We start from the raw sequence: 25,041 nt of genomic DNA, 5'->3' as shown, positions 1-25,041 counted from the left end.
GGTAAGAAATAATTACCATTAACACACCTGAAGTGACATTTTATACCTACTTTGCATAGTCAAAGAGCCTGCTGTCCCAGAGCTGATGAGTTCCTTTAGGACCAGAATGGAAGAAACAAGAATCTGTACCATCAAATTTGTTGAGACCATCTTCAGAGTTTTTTGATGCATGGCTGTGCACAACATCCAGCAGAACAGTGATGCCCATTGAGTGAGCAACATCAATCATTTCTTTCAGGTCATCTGGAGTTCCGTAACGGCTATCAGCATGAAAATGCAATGTGTTATGAGCGATACAATCTGAACTTAAGCTGACAATACTGAACATTACTCATAAAACCTACATCAAAATCAGAAGTACTTCATCACCTAGTTTCCAGTTGCACGCAGGCTATTATTTCAGCCTCTCGTAGCTATTTCTTACTAACTGACAATTAAAACGTTTTTCTAATTATAAAATTACATCATGCATGCATGCAATGTTTTACAGAAATAATTTCAAAGTTTTATTCTTCCCTTTTAATCTGTCAATAAATCAAATTCAGTATAAAAGATAACTGATACAGCTTAAAGCTTCTATTTAATATTGAGCATTTCCTTACTTTGTAAGGGATAAGAATATATTTATATTACTGGAATAAAGTAACCCATGTGCATAAAGTAATCCACTACAAAAGTATATGTAAATTAATGAAAGTCCCCAAAATACACTGTCTACTGCTGTCCTGCTTAGTTATTTGTTTTAGGTACTACACTATTTTCCGACCTGTTTTTAAAGATTTCTGTCTCCTGTGTCTGACACACCTTTCGTTCAACTAATTAAGCCAGTTAAAATTCCTGTCTATCTAAATCTAGCCTGGTTGTAACTAGGGCTTCACTAAGATGGGGGGGGGGGGGGGGGGGGGGGGGAAATCACAACATAACATTGTTTATCATGATTTTCTTAACAATTACCTGAATATATTTTCCATCTATTTTCACCCTAGGCCTCAAACCGAAGTACAGTGTGTTACAAGCATGGGAAAAAGTTCCCACAGAACACACAGAGCCATGACTTTAATCAAGTTTATTACAAACAAGCAGTGTAGTTCTGTTTATCATAAAATAATGACTTACACATCATGTTTGTTACTGCCAAGAATTCCAGAACACAAAACCCATGCATAAAGACCGCTGAAGCTGGATTAGCTGGAATATGCTATGACAGCTGAAGTTACTTCTAACCTTTTTGTTTGTTTCCTACACAAAGTGTTTCACAGAATAGCTGATCACTAAGCCAAACTGACTTCAGATTTAAGAGGAAGCTAGAGCAAATACCTAAGCCATTACTGTCCCTTTCCATTAAATGCTTACAGACACACACATACTGGCATAGTGATTTTAGTGGATGGGGAGTAAGGTAAAAGAACAGAGGATGCTGAAGTATTTAAACCTACCTTGATGCTGCGAAGAAGCTTGTGACCTGATACCCAAAACTGGCATAGTATGCATGTTCCATGATAGCCATCAGCTGGACACAGTTATATCCTATAAAAATAGAAGAAATACAAAAAACACCAACCCCTACCTTAAGGATAGTTAAAAGAGGATTCAACACCTGTAATATCCATTCCAGTCTCCGCTTATTTGAGCTGCTTCTAACTCTAATCATTAAACTGAAGATTCAGTCTCGTTCAAGTAATTCTACCTAATAGTTTATACTTACATGATCTTGCATTAAAAATGAAATGATCACTTTTTCAAGTGATCTACATATAACCAGGTTTATGGAATCTCTCAGATTTAGAAAGCAGTAAGTCTGCTTATTTTAACTTAGAATATTCCCATTTTAACTTTAAGAATATTTTGAAGTTAAAATAAGATTATTCTGAAGTTAACTTCAGAATATTAACTATGCCAATCTGCATGTCCTGAACTTCTGCTTCACTTTTGACATTTGCAGTCAGAGGGTATAGGGGTAATCGCTGGCTACACGTACTATAGCTTATGCCCTATGAAATCTTTTTTTACCACTTCAAAAACACTTTTTTCCAACTTTAATGATTACATTCCCCCTCTACAGAAGTCTTTCAAAAAAGAGAAAACACGGAAGTAATGTGTTTTTATTCTGAGTTTACCAAAGGACTAAGGCAGTACAGAAGGGTAGGGGACACGCTGTCTCATGTATCACCTAAGACAGTGCAGTGCAATATTAAGGGAGGGAAATCTAAAGGGAAAACAACATACTGATGGTGAAGCCACAAGACTTACCACACATCTTAACTAAAGCTATCTTTGATATCAGTAAGTGCCCCAAGTAGCTAACAAATAAGGACTATCAGTGAAAGATAATTTTCAGGTTTAATCTACAGTCCATTGACACTCCCACCACCACCACTTCTTTTTATCAGTTTAACCAAAATCTCCACTTCATTCTTTCAGTTAGACAAGATACTAATTTCTTTTCTATTGTTCTTGGTTTTGTTTTTAAATTTTGCAGCTATAAAAGTTATTATTAGAAGATAGTTGGCATGAGCTCAGCAATTCGTCGGATTCATTGCTGTTCCATAATTCAGACTCATTGCACTTATTCTTATTTACAGCATTTTTATAAACAAACAGCAACACAGCATCAAATTAATCTCATTCGATTTGCTTCCTATTTATTTTGCTATTTGTCATGCACATATTTCTACAAACTATTAATATCTTAGCATTCTTAAATACTGATGTCTCTAAGCTTGTCCTAACAAGGAAGACATTCCAAAACTGAATCGAATAGCCCTTAAAAATACATTTAAAAAACAAAAAGGCTTAATTCCCACACTGTTTACTTAATGTAAATAAGAATGAACATTATCTATCATTTCTTTATACCCTACCTAAATTTGATATTCCTTTTATTTTATGGTGTAATAACACGACATTTCCATGACATTTCTCTTCCCCAAAGAAAAATCTGTACGTAAAGCAGAAAGCTTTCATAATTCTGTTAAACTTATTAGCCTCCTGGAACGAGTGAAATTCTTTGACAGTAAGGAAAGAGTCACAGATACGCAATGTGGAATCCATATATACTTGTTGGAAGGCCTCCCTCATCTCACCTGCAAGCTCAACTTTATTGAAAGGCAAAAGCCACATTCTGTAAAACACTGACTTAACAGGCAAATATACAAGAAAAACATATTGGTTCTTCAGGCACTCTGATAAATCAATAAATAAATAAACAAACAACACATAAGCACAGACACCATCCACAGAGGTCTCAGCCATGGATGCCAGGTTTTTTTTGTTTGGTTGTTTTTTGTTTTTTTTTTTCTTTTTTTTTTTTTTTTTTTTTTTTTAACAGTTGACTGTAGCAAAACGTATTTCATCACAGGGCAGTAAAAGCCAGCAAGTTCTAATATTGTCCATTGTAGAAACAGTGCAAAGACAACACAGGGAAGAAAAAAAAGTCATCAAATAGAAATTGAGGTTAACAGTTTTGCTATGCTTCCTGAGATAATCATGTCAGCTGTTTCATACATCCCCTCCAACAGACTAGAAGATCTTTTCTGAAAAAGGATTTAAAGTTTCCATGTTCTGATGCTTCATAGCAACTGTTCAGGGATAAAAAATTTACCACGCTTATTCTGGCAAACAGAAAGGGCAATACTTTCTATCCAGGTATTTCTTTGTTTTTCCTCAGAATCAAGATTTACATTAGTAGAACCAATTAAGAGCACAGTATTTTCTGAAGACTATCTCACAAAAACACGTCCTTTTTCAAGCTGAAAGCAAACCATGCCAAAAGCAAACTGCTCTGCAATATTTACCTAGGCTTTTGCAATCACATTTTGCTTTAAAATTCTACAGAATGTATTTTGATCCACATATCCTATTTCAATCTTTGTTTCTTCTCCATAGATTTCAACTTGTTTATAAATTTTGTTGCCCTAACAACCTGTTTTTATAGTACACGTAATCTGAAAATATAAAAGATCTATAGACACTTGATAATTATCTTCTCTAATAAGAGCACAAGCACATAAAAATTTTATCTCTGCAAGTATCTCTGTAATTACTTACCAAGATCCTTTATTCTAGGTAGTACATTGTATGTGAAGTTTTTATAAGAAGCTACTTTCCCTTCTGGGGAAGCAATCCCCACATGAGATTCATAGATTCTTAGGCTTTTTAACCTCTTGGGGGAAGGATGCTTATGCTATAAGGAAAAAAAACAGTTGTTGTTAGGATACAACAGCTTGGAAATGATGTCACAATCGCATAATTTGCACAAGATGAAAAACAATTTGAGGTTTGTTTTGTTTTCCTCCAAGAGCACAAATATTTCAGAGTAATTAAGCATTCTAAACTGTTAAAGCAAATATCTATTTTAAACTAACATTCTTCATTACCAAGAAACTGGACATCTGTGATTCAACACTTTTCTTATACTCTTTTTAAATCCCACTGAAGTATATAAGTTTATAGCAGCCATTATACTATAAAGTTGTTCTGAACTACTATGGAGCTTGTTTGAAAATAAGCCATGACAATAGAAAGATAAGGGTGGTTTTTTAAGCATACCTGCTTTTTGCAGGTTATTGAAGTTGCTCTGCTGTTCATAGAAGGACTCTTTTTTTTTTTTTTTCTGACTTAACTCAGTAAGGCCTTGTCTGCACCCTAAATGTTCTCACCTCCTTTTCACTCTAGATCACAGAGATCACTGTATTTCCAACTACCTCCTCACTCCTCCCCTTAAATAGAATCTAGGTATCACACAGCATCATAGATACAGGGTAGGTCACTAAATTCATACAAACTATACACCTAAATAAGAAAGTTACTGTAGATTATGTAGTGATTTTTTTAAAAAATATTTTCCATGTGAGTTACCCTTTCTCTGTCAAACAGATACTTCATAATTTGAGGTGGGTGCTAAAATTTAGCTCAAAACAGAGGTTGCAGCACCTCTAATACAGAATACTGCGTACCATTTTTTAGTGAAAACACCAAAAAGTGTAACAATATGAAATAACATCACTCAGTCTGAAGTTTCTGAATGTTATCCTAGGATATTTTTCATGTATCATGTAAAGAGTCCCCCTCCTTATAGCAGCACATGAGAAATAGGGCTTTAAAAATCAATAAATGCATTTTCCTGTTACGAAGAAACTAGAATTTGGCTGGAGCATGAGCACATTACTTCTGAAAGCTTTTTCTAACTTCATACAACATTGAGTTATTATTGGAGTACTGAACTTTGTATTTGTGTCTAACTAATTCTTAAACCCAATTCTGATAATTCTCTGCTCTCTTCTATACCAGGAAGGGCCGCCTAGTCCTACCATACGGGAAGCCAAGGTTAAAATGACACTTTAATGGGTAACTATTTCTTAGATACTCTACAGGAGACTGAAAAAGGAGCTCAACTACATTCATCATTAAAGCCACTTGTTTCTGTCAAAGCCATGAATTAAAACTCCTCATGTCTCAGGTGACTAGTTCATTACCCTCTTTTTGTGGAACAACCTGCCCCCCCACACACCTTCCAAGCAGGGATACAAAGACACATTACATAGTTGTATACACCTTTTGAAAATAATATTTAAGCCTTACTATATATGACTGTGGTGGATTCCAGTGTACCCAATCGTAATTTACTTTGTCTTCATCACGGATTACATATCTCGCCCAAGGTGAAATACGATACAGGAGTTCACCATTTTGAGCACGAATCACCACCTATAAAATAACCACAACATATGCATGCAGTCATGTATAATTCATGTAACACTTCCCATGTAAACAATAGCAGAGAATGAAATAGTACACTACACAGAAATTTAATTTAAAGAACACAAATACACAATGCAAGTCAAGACAAGGAAGAATGACCCTGTTCACAGAGATGATTTGCAAAGGGACAGCAAACCAGGTATATCAGACACAGGAGTGATGTTCACAAGCAGGAGCTGAAAGGTAAGGATATGCGTGTAAGCTTCATAAGTAATGGGAAAAAGAGCCTTCCCAAATGGATTACTATTGGGTTCCCTAATTTCCCGTGTCATTGCTATTTCCCTGCAACATTCTTATAAATTTAAATAGACATACAGTATAACGCCATCAAGATGAGAACTGTTATTTGCATACTTGGCAAACAATATAGTAAGCCAATTTTAATATCTTAATTCCTTCTTCTTTTCTATACTCTGCAAGTCCTGACCAATATCTCGTATAGACCAGAACCACAGATCAACACAAGCAGCACAGGACAGCTTTCAGGCCAAGAACAGGGAAAAAGAGTAAAATTTAAATTACTGAGCTGCTTCTGCTTCCTTTCAGTTTCTCTGGATTCCTTCATCATTCTAATGATAAAGTATTATCATCAGTTTTACTTTCCACATTTGGTTTCCTCTGTTTTATAACAAGAGATGAAAAGAGTGACCAAACACAAACTTAAGAGCTCTTTTGGATTATTATAATTTTACACAACAAATGCAAAATTGAAATAGTTAATAGGATAATGTTGTACCAGGACCTTGCTGAAGGTCTGAGGAGTTGGTGATCTTGAACAGGCCACCTCTGCTTTATTAATTAACGTAATCTGTAACTTCCAAAATACCCTTGGAAAAGGGTATGAGAATCAAGGGGTGGAATGTAACATTGCTGACTGGAGAGCATTGCACATTTAAGAGCTAGGGACAACAGGTCCATGCTGTGCTGTGCGTGTCCCTTGGCTGCAGGACAACCTCAGCGGTCTCGGCATAATGGAGAAACCTGCAGGCAGCTGCCCCTTGGTACCAGCAACTATGCCACCCACATGGCCTTGCCTTTGTCTAAAAGTGCAGCAAGAAATTCTCACAAGAACATGCTTTAGGAGCAGAGTTGTTTTCTTGTAAGCAAATATATACTAGCTTGAATGACCAAAAGGGAGAGCTTCTCTCCAAGAACAGGATCTGCTCCACATATCATGCCATGGGAAAAATCTACCAGGGCACTGCCTGATGCCACACAGCATTTGGAGGCGACTTGCTCATTATCAGTATTTCTCCTCTTACTCTTATTAAAGCAGCTATCCTACAAAGCCAGTTGCTGTCAGGCCTTTCTTCTCAAGATGCAGAAAGAATCCTGCTCCATCTCTCTCACCTCACACCACCTCCCCTATTCCTCAGAGGAGAAGGAACAGCACCATTCCCCTTTTGCTTTGATAAAACAGTAACCATCTGTGTGCAAATTTAGAACCCAGAAATGTAAGAGCAAGTATTCATTCTGCTTTTGTTAAGTTGATAGCTGTTTTTTTTGGTTTGGTTGTTGCTTGGGGGGGGGGGGGGGGGGTATTTTTTCTATGACCACCATAAGAAACCTCAAATGAAAAAGGGAGGCTGAGCCTCCCCCCCTCTTTCTTTTTTTTATTAAAAAAAAAAAAAAACCAAACACAAACAAAAAACACTACTCCCCCCCCCCCCAATTCCTAACAAGTAGTTTGGAAGAAGACAATTATCAAAGAATTGCCTTTTTGCCTGTGGCAAGTTTCTTTCATTCTTGTCATAATTATCTGTATCCTTAACCCAACCACAGGAGAAAGTAAGATGCAAATATGTATACACAGTAGGTTAATGGAAGTTGGTAAAGCAAGGAAGTATGATTGCTGTGTCTCTCAGTGTATATTATTATAACTCTGACAACTCAAGACAGATTTTTTTAAGAAGGAGTAATTGAGAGTAACCACAATCAGAAAAAGGTATGAAAAAATTATTAAAAACACTATGCAGTTGCATGGCTTTTTTTTTTTTTTTTCTCCTCTGTCAACTGTGCTAGCAAAGTTGGCCAAAAGGGTATTTCTGCAAATTATGTCAACACCATAAAGATCCTCCTGGCTGACAGCATTGACAATTTAAAGGTTACTCTTAAAATAACAAAAATTATCTCCTCCTTCTGGTATCGTACTTCTGGTGATGCTATTCCTTGTTTTACTAATGTGTCCCAATTTACCCAGTACAGAAATAAGATAATTACTGCATATAACCACCATACCTAGCTACTCAAGTTAGCCTTCTTTTTTCTCTAATACTCTAGTGTAATTTATACTATATAGACTTATGAGGGGTGGGCACATTTTATTTTAAGAAATATGAGGTAATTAATCTAAAGTCAGAACATTATTTAATTAGGTGTACTACAGGTTTAATCTGAAGATGATACTGGGGGGAAGAAAAAGGTTATTAATTATGAAATACCGAAACCATAGTCTTTAATTTAGTCCATTAAGCAATGAAAAACACTTAAAACCAGAGATTAGAAACACACATAAATGCGCAACCAGTTATTTCGCTTTTTTTAACTATAACTGTAGAAGTGTGGATTAAGACATGTATCCAATCGTCCTTTTGAAATCACGGAAGAACTTTTGTTGTTCTGTTGTTCAGCTCAAATTGACCATATTTTCCCCTCATTCCTGAGGCCTCAAGGCACTTGATTTACCAGTTTTTCAGAAGTCATTTTGTTTAAATATTAGTTTTGCTGTTATTCAAAGCATCTGTTAGGTCAAGTTTATTGGTTAGACTTTTCAGGAACGGAGAGACTTTTATAGTAACTTCTACAAGTTCCTAACCAACTTATACACCCAGAATTCTAATAGTTACAAATAAAACTTCCAAGAAGCAGAGGCATACATATATTTGTCATATATTACAATAATAACAACGCAGAGCCATAAACAGGTAGTGCTAATCTACCACTTTCTGCAAGGGTTGGGTTTACACACTTAACAGTCTTAACAGACTTAAATCTGCTCTATGTTGAGGTTCTAGGTTGAGGTTCACAATCTAATTTTTTTGTTTTCATTTTTATTTTAGAACTTACAGTTTTATTATGCAAAGAAATAAGAAACCTCCCATGTTCTAAAGAAAAGGATACATTTATTCAACCAAAGAAGTCATACAATTTAACCACGCAAATGTCAGAAAAACTCTAAAAGTGAGGGGAGCATTTATTTTAAACAAGCATTCAGAAAATTTATTTGTTGCCTTCTTCATAGTGCAGGTCTTCTTAAGGAATATTTTCCAAATATATCCAGCCATGGTTGTATCCAGTTGAACCCCACCATAACAGCAGAAACCTCATTTTTGCTTTTGTATTGCTGTCATTTTTTAACATTGTGGGCTGTGCACAGAGAAAGCATAGTCAAGAGAAACGCAGCTAACCCAGAAAAGGAATCATTACAACACTAAAGCTGGTAAAGTCAAATCCTGTTGTTCTCTGATTTACAAGAGCATAATCCACATAGTTTCCTTAGACCTCTATCAAGTGATCCCTAACAATTTCAATTCTCATTTCCTATGCTTGCTTAAGCCTTTTCTTAATTTTATGTCAATCCCATTTACTGAATCTTTCCTTTCCTCAATTGCCAAGCTCTATACTCAATCAACTTCTTATTCCTCTCTCCTGGCACTGTAGAAAGTCGATTAGTAAGTTACAAGCAGGAAGAATTCAGACAAATACTGTCTAAAGTTTGAGACAGAACTCCCACATCATCATGCTTAGCTAAGGCAAGAGCAAAAAACACACCAACGTTGAATGGCACCCCAAAACAAATAGTAATTCAGCCCTAGACTGAGAAAAATAACTCTAACTGAAATAGTCCAATAGCTTTCATTCCTTCCTTTGCTTTGGCATTTCTTGAAACAATTAGTTAAAAAGAAATAAAAGTTGTAATAAAAGTAGTGATAATATAAAGCACACACCTAAAACTGAAAGACACATAAACCAAAGATAAACTCTTTCTCTACTCACCCCAGACTATTACTTGCAGTTCATTCTCTGCGATGTTCCAGTATAAAAAGTAGTTACCATGTATACTCTCCACCTGCTGCTACAGACTATATATGCATAAAGAATACTGAATATAGTCATTAAACAGCCCTTTTGACAAAGTACTGATAAGTATTTAGCAGATACTGTACTTTTGCTCTGAATTTGCTTTTTTAACTCATTTCAAACTAATTCTTCAAAGTTAAGATGCATAACCTAAGCTAGGTACCACTTAGTTCATCAGAATTTTATAGCCAAGTCTACATTTTCTAATTACCACAACAATCTTCTCTAAAGAACATACATAAAATCATGATGTTCATTGAAAAGACTTCTTCAAACTGGCCTTGGGATTTCCCTACTTAATTTTTAAGAGGTATGTCCCTGTTCTTTCCTTAAGGTATATGAGGAGGCACAATATACCATTTGATATAAGCGCTACAGCCCCCATTAAATAAACCTTTTAAAATGCATACTACTATAGCATGAAATGCATTTGTCAAGTGGCCCAAACAAACTGGTAAAAGTTTAGACTTTAATAACAGCTAACCTGTTTTACATTTATTTAAGCTTTAGTTAAAGAAAATCCAAGGTAAAAATAGTCATTGTGTTTCTGTTTTTTCCACTTTTGCTGGCTTCCAAAGAACATATAATAGAGCATACATCTTTAAGAACAAAATAGAGAATACAGATAAAGTTGCTAGAAAAATAAAAGTTAAACTTATTTGTCACATGTAATAAACAATCAGGCATAGGATATAGAAGTTCTGCAGTAGGCATTTAATACACATAACATGTACCAAACAGCCCTTTGTCATGCATATGTTTTCATATTACAGTTATGTACTCACCTTATGGCTTACCCTTGGCTTTCTTCAGGTCTGTGATTGAAGTTACCTTTTAAACGCTTACTAATATAAACGCTTACTAATATGAAAACACAAACAGAACAAGTGCAGGGGGAAAAAGGAAATCCAAGTTTCCTAGGAAAAATAACATCTTCCTCAGTTTGAGTGCTTAAACTGTTAAGAAACAGTCAAAACTAAGTTAAAAGGAAAGAAATGTATATAGAGAGTTACATTTACACTGCCCAAATTTAGAAGGACAGAAAAGCAAACAGACAAAAACCAGGTAAAGACAACTCGCCAACACCTACATTAAACATTTTTGTCTGAAACATAAGATAGAGTAGTATTTTACTATCAAACTGCATAACACATGGGCAACATGACAATTTTCTGTTGAGACGAGGAAGTCTTTTACAACAGCTAACCTGTACAGAACTCTCTACTAAAAAGTCTTTTTTCTGCTACTTTCCCATAGTTTCCCAGCTGGCTTACCCACTGAAAATTTCTAACACAAGATTAAGGAAAATTCAAAGTTACTCATGCAGAATTGTCCTACATTAACACCACATATAGCTCACCTGAATAGTTTTGGGTTGGTTTTTTTTTTTTCCCTCCTCTAGTGGTAAACACAGTCACACAACATGTAAAAACTCAAAATCCTTGATGACCTTTCAATGTCATATGATTCTGGCTTTCAAGTGAAATATCAGTATTAATACATGTAAATAAATGCTCTTGCACAAATAAGCAAGTGACAGAAAGACAGAATGAAAACGTCCTTCAAAATTTGACATTAAAAAGTCAATTTACTCTAAAAAATAGACATAGCACTGATATACAATTCACAAAAGTACAACTGTAAAACAATAAAACTGAAGAGCTTAACCTAAGCTGTTCATCATTTGTACATAAAGGTTAAAAATGTGTCGTTTGTTTGCATTTTCCATTATAGAGACGTTGGGTGTGTTTTCAACACTTCTGTCTGAAAACGGTCAGCACATTTGAAGTTCAGCATCCGAAACCACTGTAATTAGTGCAGTGGATTTCATAGATGAGTACACCCAAGGTAGTTAAAGATGTCCTAGTAACCCGAGGTTTAAGGGATCAATGCTGAAGGGATTCATTTTGAAGTAAGAGCTTTCAAACCCAGATAAAAATCACTAGAAAACCTGAAACATATGGCTGTAATAAGAGCAAGCACATAGCCAACAATGGCCAGCTTTGAAGGTATGTAAAGACTGGTGTGCAAAGATGCATTCCGATTTTCAAAATGTTGGACTACTGGAAGACAAGCAGGACCTAAATCTCACAAGAACTTTAGTATCAAAGTGATAATGTCCCACTAGAGTATATGGAATTTATGAAGTAAGTTTTATCCTACTGCTTGCTCCTAAGTACAGCGTTTACAGGTCTGTTTTGATGATGTTTAAAGCTCTCAAAACCAGTTTATCACAATTAAGAAGAAACCATCACTCTGAGGGCAGTCTAGTGTAATACAGAAAAGGCAATAACACATTGGAGCAACTCAGAAGCTGAAATACGTTTCATTTAATTTAATGGTGCTTCCAATGCAGGACAAGTGAGATTCAGGGGCCTCAATTTTCTAAGACACTGAAAATTTTTGAGACTCTTGGGTATCCACTATTCTGCCTTTCCAAAATAGCATGGGTCTTCCATATCACCTACAGCACATCTGCCAACCCCTTCTGAATGTCTCAGGGCATTTAAAGGAAAATTTGGCACTTAGGTTCAGACGACTTTCAACCTACTATGACTCTGAAATTTGTTGGCTTTTTATGAACAAAAGCCACACATTTTTTCTCAAATTATATATAACAATAAAAAGTCTGAAAGTTTTGCAAGTCTAACAACTTCAAAAGTTTAGACACAAATACAAATTTAGATAAAATGTAAACCCATGTGTACACTGGAGCTTAATGTGGTTGTGCTATTGTTATGACAGACGAAACTATGCAGGCCACAAAACACCACATTTAAGATTCATGTTTATGAATATCCCCTTTCTGTGTTTGCCCACCTTCATCTTCTCTTCACATCAGCTTCATTTGGCTACCTCGTCTTCCAGTGTACACACACATGGATCTTCAGAACAGTGTGGGAAAATAAAAGCCATTTGAATTATTACATACAAGATCAGACAGCTTCTCTGCCTGGCATCCACTCCTTTAGCTTTCAGTTCCTGCATCTAAATCAGACTTTAATTCCATGCATGAGCATTGTATTCAATTATGATGTGTTCTCTTAAGTCATCTGCCTCTGTTTCCACTGACAACGATACAGGGTCAAACATTAGAAACAAAAATAAGCCATGTTGTCTTGATAATTCCTTATTTTTTCAGATATTTATTTTCATTTATAACTAGCATCTGCTGGGCTTTTTTTTTTTTTTTTTTTTTAAAGATTTAAGACTGATATTTTTGCAGCGGGGAAAATTTGTTATATAGTGGTTTGTCGTTTATACTTGAGTTGGAGAGGAAAACGAGGAGGCAATAACTAGATAACTGATGAGTATATGCAAGCCAATAAACTCCTCTGAAATACTGTATTATTATTTCATTACTTTAATAGCTTGAAAGCACTTGGAATGATTGTTGGTATATGTGGCTTTTAATACAATGATGAAATTAAATTGGCCATCAAACCAACAATAGCTAACATAAGAGAGTAGACTAGCTTTAATATAAATGCAGAAATCTCAGTAACTTGTTATTTATAAAGGGCAATAAGCTATTACTTCAATATTTTACAACTTATAGTATTCCATTAGCTTCATATTTATTCATTTTGAGACAAGATTATCTATGTAAAAGCCGCAAGAACACAGGTGGAAACACCACCTCATCTCAATAACACACACCTGATCTGAAAGTAAGTTCAAGCCAAAAACTAAAATCATGATAGGATTAGGTCTTAAAGACTCTCCAGGAAGTTTGTGTTAGATGCTGCAATAATATTAACAAGGTTTTTCCAATACATAAAATTCATTAGAAATTAAACATCAAGGTATTTCCCCTCCTTCTGTTGTTCTAAGAGTGCATTGGGAAGGAAAACAACTGCTTGTACACCAAAATTTTTTAGTATAATATACACTGTAAATTTTATATTTTTTTATTTTGTATTTTTACTTTTGCAAAAATTGGGTAACTGAAAGCACTACAAGTTTACAACAATACAAAAGAATCCAAACTAATTACATTTAATCTCTCCAAGACTTTATACTTAGGACATATTGCTGCTGTAAGAAAACATGATCTTGGAATTTATTTCATAAATGCAGTTCAGTTTCAAAGACAGTTCCTGCATTCAAATCACTGATACAATCCTGCTATAAGATCATATTTCTTTTTGTCTTAATTAGTTCATCCTTTTCTCAACCCCCTCAAGTTGCTACAGAAATAGAGAAGTGAAGTTTTATAATCAGCTGAAAATACCTTTCCCTCTACACCTTAGATGTATGCTTTTCTTCCACAAAGCACATCCAATCCCGAGTTTAGCACCCAGGACAGAATACAGTTCTGATGATCTTTTGGCAGCGGATGACGTAAATTGAGCCCATTTACAAAAGTAACTAAAAATGACATCACTACCCCTGCCTTCCCCACACACACAGAGGAAAACCACAGGGCAACTATTAAAATTCTCTTTCTACAGGTCATACTGGTTTGCAAGAGAAGCACTAGAGGCAATGTTTTTGTATGTTTAGTTTTTAATATATCGGACCACAGCAGAGCACTTTCTGGTAAGGTAATGCAACCTGCTGCAGGACCCAGGACCACAACTCAGGGTTCCTTGACTGACACAGTTCGCTTTAAAGATTTTGATTAAAAAAAAAAAAACACACCCCAAAAAAACCCACAAAAGCCTGACAAAAATTAGGGATAGAACAGCAGTGTTAAGAGCTTTATTCTGCAATTGTCTCATTCAACCTGACAGATTTTAGAGATCAGATAAAACACTTCCTTCTTTAATAGCCTCAGAAATCGAAGGCAAGGAATGAAGAAGCGAACACAGCTTCTTCACTAGTGCCTTACTCTTCTTGCTACAGCACAGCCCTGCCTAACAAAGCTCAGAAGAGGCAGCAAGGAGGAAAAGGAATCAGAATCTGTTCAACACTTCAGCTTCTCCTAGCCAGGAGTACCTTCCCAAATGGACCCTCCACTCAAATCAGTGGGGAAGGAGGCATGGAAAACAGGAGATGTTTCCAGAACTCACCTTCTGCTGAAAAACTTTACCATAATCTATTCCTACGGCTGCAAATAACCAAGAAATCTAGTGTATCGGTCAAGGTGCTTTCAGTCACTGAAGTTATTTCCTAACAAGCGAATTGAGTAAAAACCTTGAAAAGAAGTTTCTGATAGAACGGACAGTGTGTTTCTTCTGCCAGGCTATTCTCCTTCCTAAATTGCAAATCAGTTACACTATAAAAAGGTAATAGAACACTCCAATCACATTACTCCAAGTCTCCCTTTCTCCAACTTTTTTTTTCTCCTCATCAATTTAAGATTACTGTCAAAATTAAGTCAGTCAAGACAAAGCTGTCTGCTGTTTGTTTTATCTTGCAAGCAATTTTCTAGCAGAGAAATCTGCTAAAGGAACAAGAATTTAAAACAAATATTTGAAAAATACTCCTTAGCTATCAGACACATAGTAATGCTTCTCAGGTGGTTTACACACGTTTAACAAAGTTCCGCAGAGGAATCTGTGCAGTTCAGAAGCCATTGGGAGAGGAGTCTTTGCTGTGCAGATTATTTTTCTGTGAATATATTATCACATCAGCTATTAGACTCTAAACTTACAAGGGATTAAGTATTTGTTCACGATACTCCCTTCTTTCCCCTTCCCTTCTCCCTCGTAGCAAGAAAAAAATTAAAAATATAAAAATAATCAAGATATGAAAGAAGCAAAAGCCTATCTTCAAAGCCAACTCACAAAGTCATGCCTTGATTTTCCAAAAGAGGGAGATGTAGCTCCATTTGTGAATTACGCATTTCAATTATAGTGAAGAACCTAAGAACATGTTTAACTAGTTTACTAGAGCAGATTAAAAAGGAAAAGCTTTTGCTCTTTTTTCTACTTCCATGCTTCTCTTAGAAAACTAAGAGAAATTAGTAAATACTAACAAAAATACTGTATTATCTATTTGAACATAAAAATATTCAAAAGATAGAGAGTAGCCTAGTACCAAAAGTATCTATGCAGATAGAGATAAAAATACCATAGGAAAATGAAACTTAAAATCCAGGAAACCATAGGAGAATGGTTAAAAGTGAAAGCAATACTACATGGAAACATTCCCAATAGATTTCAATAGGCAAAAGTATAGAGATAATACTTCATTTAATCATCATGAACTATCCTAAAAGTACATGGATTTCTACAGAAAGAAGCAATAGGCTTTATAACTGTTAGCTACACAAAGGTGGCATTATTAAGTATCAAGGGACAACCAGTTTATTTTTTAAAAGGGAAAACACCACATGTATCTATATTGCAGGACAGCATTCAAACTTCTTTCAGTCTACAATCCAGATTTTGAAAACCTTTTTCAAAATCATATTAATAAGTCAAAGAAAAACTGGAATCTCTAAAATACACAGTTCAAGAAATACTTTTTTCCCCACTGCAACTTAACCAAAATCAAGTTACTATAACAGCAATGTAGCTCAAAGACTATAAACTTTGTATGCATAATATAAAAGCATTCATGTATGTATTCTGTAACTCAGAGGCTTCAGGTAGGAGAGCATGGTTTGAAAAGCAACCATAATAATAAAGCACATTACACACAATAAGTGTAACTTATTAGAGTTGTTTCAAGCCATGTCAAGTAGAAAAGAAGCTGCTGAAGTATGTAATAGGGGCACCCAAGCATTAAGTATTACTTATCCTCAACTATAAAGCCTTTGTATAAAGGACAACTGCTGCATAATGCATCTTATAGTTGGGTGGTTGTGGCATGGCATACCATGCTTAGTTTTTGATGCTCCTATTCACATCTGTTTCAAACCGACAGCGAAACATCTTTTGAGGATGAGGCAGATCACGCTCAACACCTCCACTACCTGTCACATACTCCAAGTGTCTTATACCTGGGGTAGCCTACAGCCCCAAATGGTCCTTCCACTGCTCTCTCCCTTCTCCTGCTGTTGTCTTCCTGCCCAACAACTCAAAAATCCCCAACACCTTAGATCTCATTCTTTGGTGGACAGTAAAAAAGTACAGAGAATCATGTGTTCCCTCTGTTCTGAGATCATCCATCATGGATGAGCTCACCTGACCCTCTCACTTTGTTAGGTGCAGTAACTTAACTGCTTTCTGATATTCTAAAGTAGCATACCTTCAATACTTTATCATAACACCTCAGAGAATTCCTCTTCAAACAGCTCTGGTGTTGGCTGTGTTGCCAGTACAGATTCTCTCAGACAAGACTTGGGTTGCAAAGGTGTGGAATAAGTCCATTAGAATACTGAAGTGCATCTTCTACTTTCTTCTTCACCTATAATCTTATCTGTTTGTCTATAGACAAATACAGCTGAAAATTAGGAAGCATGTACCAGTAAGTCACACTGAAGAGAGTGTCAGAAGTTTTACCTAATTAGTGGCCCTATCTTCAAAACAAGAACAATTCCCCTAAAAACCACAGCTGTGTTGATATACACCGTAATAGGGAATCTCATACTTTAAATTCCACTTCAGGTTCCCTTCTTTAAAATCTCTCTCCCTTTTCCTCCAAAAAAACACCCCACATTTTACTTTACACACACCCAATACCAACTGAAACAATTAGTCTTCTGTATGGACAAACTAAAAAAAAATATTTTTAAATAGCAAAACCTCCAACCAAAGAATTGTCTAGTCTTCAAGTCACAGGGGAACTAAGCCTGCCAAAATAACTGAGCAAGAATATTCTTAAGAGCTGAACTCAGTCTGAAAAAAAGGCCCTAAAGAACAACAATGCACTGCATTACAATGCTTCATCACTGCTACCTCTCCTATGAGTCCACAAAGTGGCTGCACATTGTTTACCAAAGCCAAAGAGGCCAAGTCAAGAGACCATTTAACTTCCAAAGAGATAACAACTCTCCCTGCTAGTAAATCTAATCTGTAACCCAGAGAATTCAACAATAACTTTCTGCGTGTCTCGCAATCAAGTAATGAAACATGAAGGGTATTGCCACAGCTTTAACTAATGCTTTACACTTCCCATTCAGCACCACCAATATCTAGAAATGTATATGCTAAATGACTTAAGTCTTGTTTCCCCAAGTTCAAAATGCCAGGAATGCCATGACTGCTCCTTCTTGCACATAGGTTATACACCACAATGCTGCAGAACACTTTGTTTCATTCACTGTTTGAATTTGCAGGCGTAGTGATTTTATTTTTTTCCATCCTACACACCATTTAAGACATGAAATTCAACTGACATGGAACTTAACAGACTACGAGCAAGGAAATGCCCTACCCCCTCAAGCTGAGGCAAATACAAGAAACATTAGAAGTGCTTATATTTGTACATGTAAGAAAGCAGTGAACACTTCTTGAGGAAGCTTCCCCTTGAAATCAAGTTTCATACTTCTGCTAGGCGTACCTAAGACACCCTTTGTAGAAGCCGACTGCTCATAGCCTACTTACATCTTGTGTTACACAAAACCCACCATGTCTTCAACACTTCTACACCTAGCATCCTAACCACCAGCTTGTTATCCCATTATTAGAGAGTTTCCCGAGTTTCCACATTCTCATTAAAAATGCCTTCACGTTTTAACTGCAGACTGCTTGAAGGGCACGAGACCTGAACTCAAAGCCAGTCTGATACTATGCTGCTGGACTTCCTGACAAGCACAGTCAGCTGCAATACCACCTACTTCATCAGTGACAGTAATTACACTTGATGAATTTTACTAACAGTAGTTCCCTGACACTGATTAACCTACCTGCTCACCATATTTGATTCCTTTTCAAGGTTTGCGAGTTAAACACAGAGCATGCATATCTACTACAAAGCACAGGATACAGTGGTAAAAACTGTAAGGATGAAATTTTAATAATATTCTTTATGACTAACTTTCCTCTGCCCAGTACCTCACGGGCAAAAATGTACTTTTAGGTACTTCTCACCATGATTAATCTGTTAGTGTTCTGACTCAAAGTAGTTCCTCCGTTGCACCCTTTAATATTAAAAAGGGTTACACCTGTGGACTGGAAAACTACTTAAGACCAATAGTAGTGAACTTTTGAAACATTTTGTATTAACTGGAAAAAAAAAAAAAATTGTGACTCTTCTTTGTGCCAGCCCCAATTTTGTATTGAACTTAGCACCTATAACTACTGTTCAGCAATCACTCAATCCACTCAAACATGCAGGAGTGGAATATTAATATAAGAATATTGCGTTAACAAGTGCACAAGATATCAAACCCAGTCTCCTCATTACAATACAAGCTACGCCCCAAAAAAACTGTAAAGTTTACGATTTAAATACACATATATACATATGTAGACATATGTGTGAAGGAAGAAAGGATACAGATTTAGCAAATAATGGAATGCAGGAGGTTTTTTAAAAAGTTTCTACCATTTTCTGAGGTGACCTTTCCAGGGAAAACTTACATTATTTGTCCCCTGAGCTGTATATTGTTAGTTCTGTCAGCATAAACAGAAATCATGAAGTCTGCTATGGTCCCCAGAAATGATCTGTTAAAACCCAATTAAAATTAACTATAAGACAGGGTTTGTTTTGGTGGTTTGGGTTTTTTTTTTGTTGTTTTTTTTGTTTGTTTTTGGGTTTTTTTTTTTTTTTTTTTACTTTTATCTATCCCACAATAATTACATAAAAATTATCTGAAAAAGCTACCCATTTGTAGTTAACTCATGGCTTCAAAAATGTAGTAAGAAACCAAAAAAATTTGTCACTGATATTTTACAGACAACTTCCTAATCTTTACCTCACTTTTGGTAAAAGTCGCATTATGGAGACACGTCAATCATCCTGACTCTTGCCTTCCTAACTCAAGAGAAATAAGCCAGAATCACTTTCATTAAACTAGTTTTCTTGAATGTACAAGTGATATTTAGTTGCACACAGTGTTTTAATTTCATGCACCTACCCAGCATGTTGTCAGATAAAGTGTCAGGTAAATTTATTGATATATAAAATTCTTGTTCTGTCAAATCGTTTCAGAAATCATAGATCTACTGTCATTACTATAAAGTTGAGCAATTACTACTATTTTAGTATATCATCTCCAGCTAACAAAAGAAAACTTATAGGTTAGATGAATGGACAGTGGGGTGGATTAAGAATTGGCTGACAGATAGAGCTCAGAGGGTTGTGGTTAGTAGTGCAGAACCTGGTTGGAGGTCAGTAACAAGTGGTGTCCCTCAGGGGTCAGTACTGGCTCCAGCCCTGTTCAATATATTCATCAATGACATGGATGAAGGGATGGAGTGTACCATCAGCAAGTTTGCTGATGATACAAAACTGGGAGGAGTGGCTGACACACCAGAAGGCTGTGCCACCTTACAGCGTGACCTGGACAGGCTGGAGAGTTGGGCAGAGAGAAACCTTATGAAATTCAACAAGGGCAAGTGTAGGGTACTGCACCTGGGGAGGAATAACCCCATGATCGGTACAGGTTAGGGGCTGACGTCCTGGAGAACAGCTCTGTGGAAAGGGACCTGGGAGTCCTGGTGGACAACAGGATGAACATGAGCCAGCAATGTGCCCTGGTGGCCAAGAAGGCCAATGGCATCCTGGAGTGCATCAAGAAGAGTGTGGCCAGCAGGTCGAGGGAGGTCATCCTTCCCCTCTGCTCTTCCCTGGTGAAGCCGCATTTGGAGTACTGTGTCCAGTTCTGGGCTCCCCAGTTCAAGGAGGGCAGGGAACTGCTGGAGAGGGTCCAGCAAAGGGCTAGGAAGATGATTAGGGGATTGGAACATCTCTCTTATGAGGAAAGACTGAGGGACTTGGGTCTTTTTAGTCTAGAGAAAAGAAGATTGAGGGGGGGATCTTATTAATGCGTGTAAAAACTTAAAAGGAACGTGCCGGGGGATGGGACTAGTCTTTTTTCAGTAGTGCCCAGTGATAGAACAAGAGGTAACAGGCAAACTTGAATATAGGAAGTTCCATCTAAACATGAGGAGGAACTTCTTTACTTTGAGGATAGCAGAGCACTGGAACAGGCTGCCCAGGGAGGTTGTGGAATCCCCACTCTGGACACATTCAAAACCCGCCTGGACACCATTCTGTGCAACCTGCTGTAGATAACCCTGCTTGGGCAGGGGGGTTGGACTAGATCTCCAGAGGTCCCTTCCAACCCTGACCATTCTGTGAAACTTAGCAGTTAAGCTACACAGATCTCCTCCTACTCAGTGTTCCAGATAGCACGTAGCTCAATCATAACTGCCAGTATTTTGGAAGTACTCATCTTACCTTTTTTTCCTATGTAGCTATGCAAACATGTTTTAGAACATTACTAGCCATGAATTTGGAAGTTATTTTCATCTAGGTTTGAGTTCTTATTGGCCAAACAGCTGGCCAACTAGAAGCATTTTCTGTGTTGTTCCTCGGCATTCCTATAAAGAATATTAAACAACTGCAGATACTAAGATCTCAATTTTTACCAGTACTGTCCCCACCCCTGAACTCAACTGACACGATTTCAAAATTAGGATCTTACAGACTACAGTGAAAACTTTATTTACAGGTATTTTAAAGCAGTTGTAAAACTCACTTATATAACAGTAAAAGAACAAAGTGGAACACTAACTCCTGCATGCATATGACAACACATGACAAGACATGCTACAGAAGCCTATCCATGTTAGTTTTTCCAAAAGCTTGCTGTATACTGTGAAAAGGTAATTAAGAATACTCTGCCAATAAAAAAGAATTCAGTCATTTTCAACCATGAAAGATAAGCACACTTGCCCCTCAACTGCAATCACCATTACAATGACAAACATGCTAACATTTAAAGAAACTTTGATTATCCCAGACTATCTTTCAAATTACCCCCATTAGAATAAAGAAAAAGAGGCGGCTTAATTTATTAAAGCATGAAGTTTGTTTTGGAGGTTTTTGTTTTAGGTTTGTTTGTTTGTTTGTTTTTTAATCTGTGTCTGTCAGTTTATGACATGTCAGAACTTTAAAAAAATGCAAATACCACACAACCACAACAGCAGCTATATTTGTTCACTTAATTCACTCTAAGCTCTCAACTGATCGACAGGTAAAAAAAAAAAATGCCCTTTTCTAGCAGGTAACCTTATTTTGTAGATGAATGTCATAATCCACAAGGGAGTCCCTCAGCTGTTATAAGCACCCATCCCTTCATACAGAAATATATCAGATGATCTATAGCAAGTTTTTAATTACTCACCTTCTTCAATGTTTATATTTACTGATGAGAAGACTGCCTTAAGAGCTACAGTAGACAGTCTACTACTATTGAAAACAAGCAAATGTTTGACCTCTGCTCCTCATTTATTTTCCTACAAAAATATTTTGTGACCTGATCTAAATTGTCACTAGCTATACTCCATTCATTTCCCATTCTGGCTTAGAAATTACTTATTTAAAAGGAATGACCTTGTCACCATTTCAGAACTTGGCGTTCGCCTGTGTAAAACTAGAGATGAAAACAGTGTAGACAGAAGCTAAAGTTGAGGACCTTCTGGAGGATACTCGCCCCCCCCCCCCCCGCAGATTAATCAGGTCACTGCGTAAATGTCTTAAGTTGACTATTTTAACTTCAGTATTTAAGAATAATATTGGTAAAAGAAACTTTAAAACCCTGTGATTTCCTTATGCTTCTTTAGTAAAGCAAAAAGGGAATACCTTCACTACTGGAACAAAACAGTTTTTGAGGCCTAGTCTAGTGCACAGAGACAACAGCGCCTGTGTATTTAAACATTAGCTCTGCAATCTGCAGAATTTCCATCTACAGACAATACAAATTCTCAGCTTCTACATGAGGAAAGACCTGCAAAACTATTCTACCACACAAATAAATAATACACATTTATGAACAATCATAATTTAAAAGAACCACATAGTTCAAAAAAAAGCTTACAGAGAGCAGCAGTTTTCTGAATCCATTAGTGGAATAAGAGAGGATAAAAAGATCAGCTGTAGCATGAGAGTAACATCCATGCCTACCACGTGGAATATTTCAACTTCATTCCAGATTTTTTAACAGATAACCATTTTAAAACTACCATAACTGGAGACTTTTTTCCATGTTAGTTATATCATCTAAATACACAAAGCACACATTGCGACGTGTTACATTCAGTTGTATAGGCACCACGGAACAAAAACAAAGTGCCATGAAAGATTATTAGCAAAGTTACAGCTGAGACTGGGAGCAGTTCCATATGGATGAAGTCATCAGTTATGATTATGTACACTTGTGAACCAAGTTTAAGTCTTTGCAGTTTTTTCTTTAAAGACGAGAATAGACACATTCAAAAGCAAATCTCTCTCAGACAGAAGAGTCCAGCTTTACAAGCGTGTTTGGCAATCACATATTTTGAGTCTCAGTAACAGATACATACATCTTTGTTTAAAACTGACCATATAAAAGCACAAGAAGTGGCAGAGTAAAAAACCTAACATAATTTAAAACAAAAAAAAAGTAAACAAACTCATTCTTCTCTGCCAGCAGGAGTCTCATGGCTTTTCAGAAGACTCAGAGCAACTACAGAAGTACACCAAATCATCTTACTAGTACATCAGTACCAAGAGTAACCAGTATTCAAAAATTCTGCATACTAAACAGATTATGCACAAGGCAATCCTTAATTTATGGAGTTTATATTTCAAGGAAAATGGTGAATGGAGTGAGAGAAAGTACTACGAAGACCTGTACTTCAAAAATAGGAGAGTATGACTAGTGATTACATAGGCAGACAGACAAAAAAAATCTTTTAAAAAAATCTTATTTTTTTCTATATGTGTTTAAGAATATATGTTTTTTGCTATTGTGTTAATAATTATCAACACTTCTGATCATTCACACTTTTTATCTCTATACTGAGCACAGAATATTCTACAGTAGGTGAGCTCAATGGTTTTGTAGATACAACATAAAAGGCAAATTGAGCAACAATCAAAAAAGCCAACCTACTTATACCTCAAAACCATGGAAAATATTAAGTAACTGTTCTGCGTTCTCATACATTACTGCATAATCATTGCACTTCTGAGTTGCAGACAACTGTTTTCTTTCCTGCTCTGTAAAATAAAAACACTTTTCTTATTCCTTGAATGATTATTCCTAAAACTCTATTTATCCATATTTATTACAGGGATAAATTTCATAGGCCATAACAAAACCAGAGATAAGCACACACAGAATAAGTATTTCCAAAGCATTTTTATGCATATCTTTGTTTCAGCAGATTTCTTGTTTACCTAAGCTGATTTTCAGCAAAAAAATTAGGATTTTTTCTTCAGCTTGTTAGTTTTGTTGATGGGAGCTCTGAAACTATAGTAGTATTATACAAAAGCTCCCAGTTTCTCAATTTTCCTAGTCTATGGATGATTTCAGTACATTTCTTTCCTTCACTACTCATTACTGTCCCGCGTTAGCATCCAGTATCTCTGGAACTCAAGCTCTGACTGCAGCAATTCAAATTCTCAGAAGTACGTCTCTGACTGAAATCAGTATTCACCTAGAAATAATCAAGTCTACCGATAGTTGTAATTTTGTATATCTACACTAAGCATAACTACTGTGGCATTTGATAGCTCAAAGAAACTTTCCATTAATTTCTAGAAGAAAGGATTTTATGCTCATGGATACTTACGAAATACAACTGATAAAATACAACTAAGCTTTCTCTGTGTCTGTATTTAGTTTAACATACTTAACCTAAGCCTACTGCTCAATACCCTTAATTGCTAAAGCACAAGCAGAAGTTTTACAAAGTCACATGTACCATTAAAGCAACACAAAAAGATCACCTGAAAAGCCAGAGTTAAAAAGATCACAAAAATTAGCAAGGTATCAAGATTTGAATAGGATCTTAATTTCAGTATCTTAATCACTATATCCACATTTCAGCCACATATGCCTATTCCTAAGCATCATGGAGAAAGAGATATTAATGTTTCACTCATTGAGATCACTTTGCACAAGCAGATAAACTGATTCTGCTTCTTAGAAGAAATAAAAGAAGATAAAGTTATTTAAAAGAAACCAAAAAGGACAACTGAGTAAGAAAGGTTACAATACCTTTAGCTTTGATCCATGAGGCACAGGAGGACAACCATCTTGTCCCGGTGGCATGAACAACTCCCACTTCCCATACTCCAGCTTCTTATACGGATGAGAAAATGGATTCCAGTCATCTGCAACGTAAGAAATAATGCTAAACATTTATCTTAAAA

At 36.2% G+C, this 25,041-nt stretch overlaps 1 protein-coding gene across 1 annotated transcript in view; it reads right to left on the bottom strand.

Moving 5' to 3' along the window:
• GBE1 (1,4-alpha-glucan branching enzyme 1) overlaps positions 1 to 25,041 on the bottom strand; it is a gene marked incomplete at its 5' end in the record, with an annotated part of 179,229 nt that overhangs the window by 102,399 nt on the left and 51,789 nt on the right. Inside the window, 5 exons of the mRNA XM_082496920.1 lie at positions 51 to 260; positions 1,437 to 1,527; positions 4,048 to 4,183; positions 5,581 to 5,706; positions 24,887 to 25,002. Of these exons, the coding sequence (XP_082353046.1) occupies positions 51 to 260; positions 1,437 to 1,527; positions 4,048 to 4,183; positions 5,581 to 5,706; positions 24,887 to 25,002 (679 nt within the window). The remainder of the gene's footprint in view (positions 1 to 50; positions 261 to 1,436; positions 1,528 to 4,047; positions 4,184 to 5,580; positions 5,707 to 24,886; positions 25,003 to 25,041) is intronic.

Source organism: Vanellus vanellus (genome assembly GCF_965231255.1).
Source record: "Vanellus vanellus genome assembly, chromosome: 1".
In the NCBI taxonomy this organism is placed as follows: domain Eukaryota; kingdom Metazoa; phylum Chordata; class Aves; order Charadriiformes; family Charadriidae; genus Vanellus; species Vanellus vanellus.
This window is presented reverse-complemented; position numbering and strand designations above follow the sequence as displayed.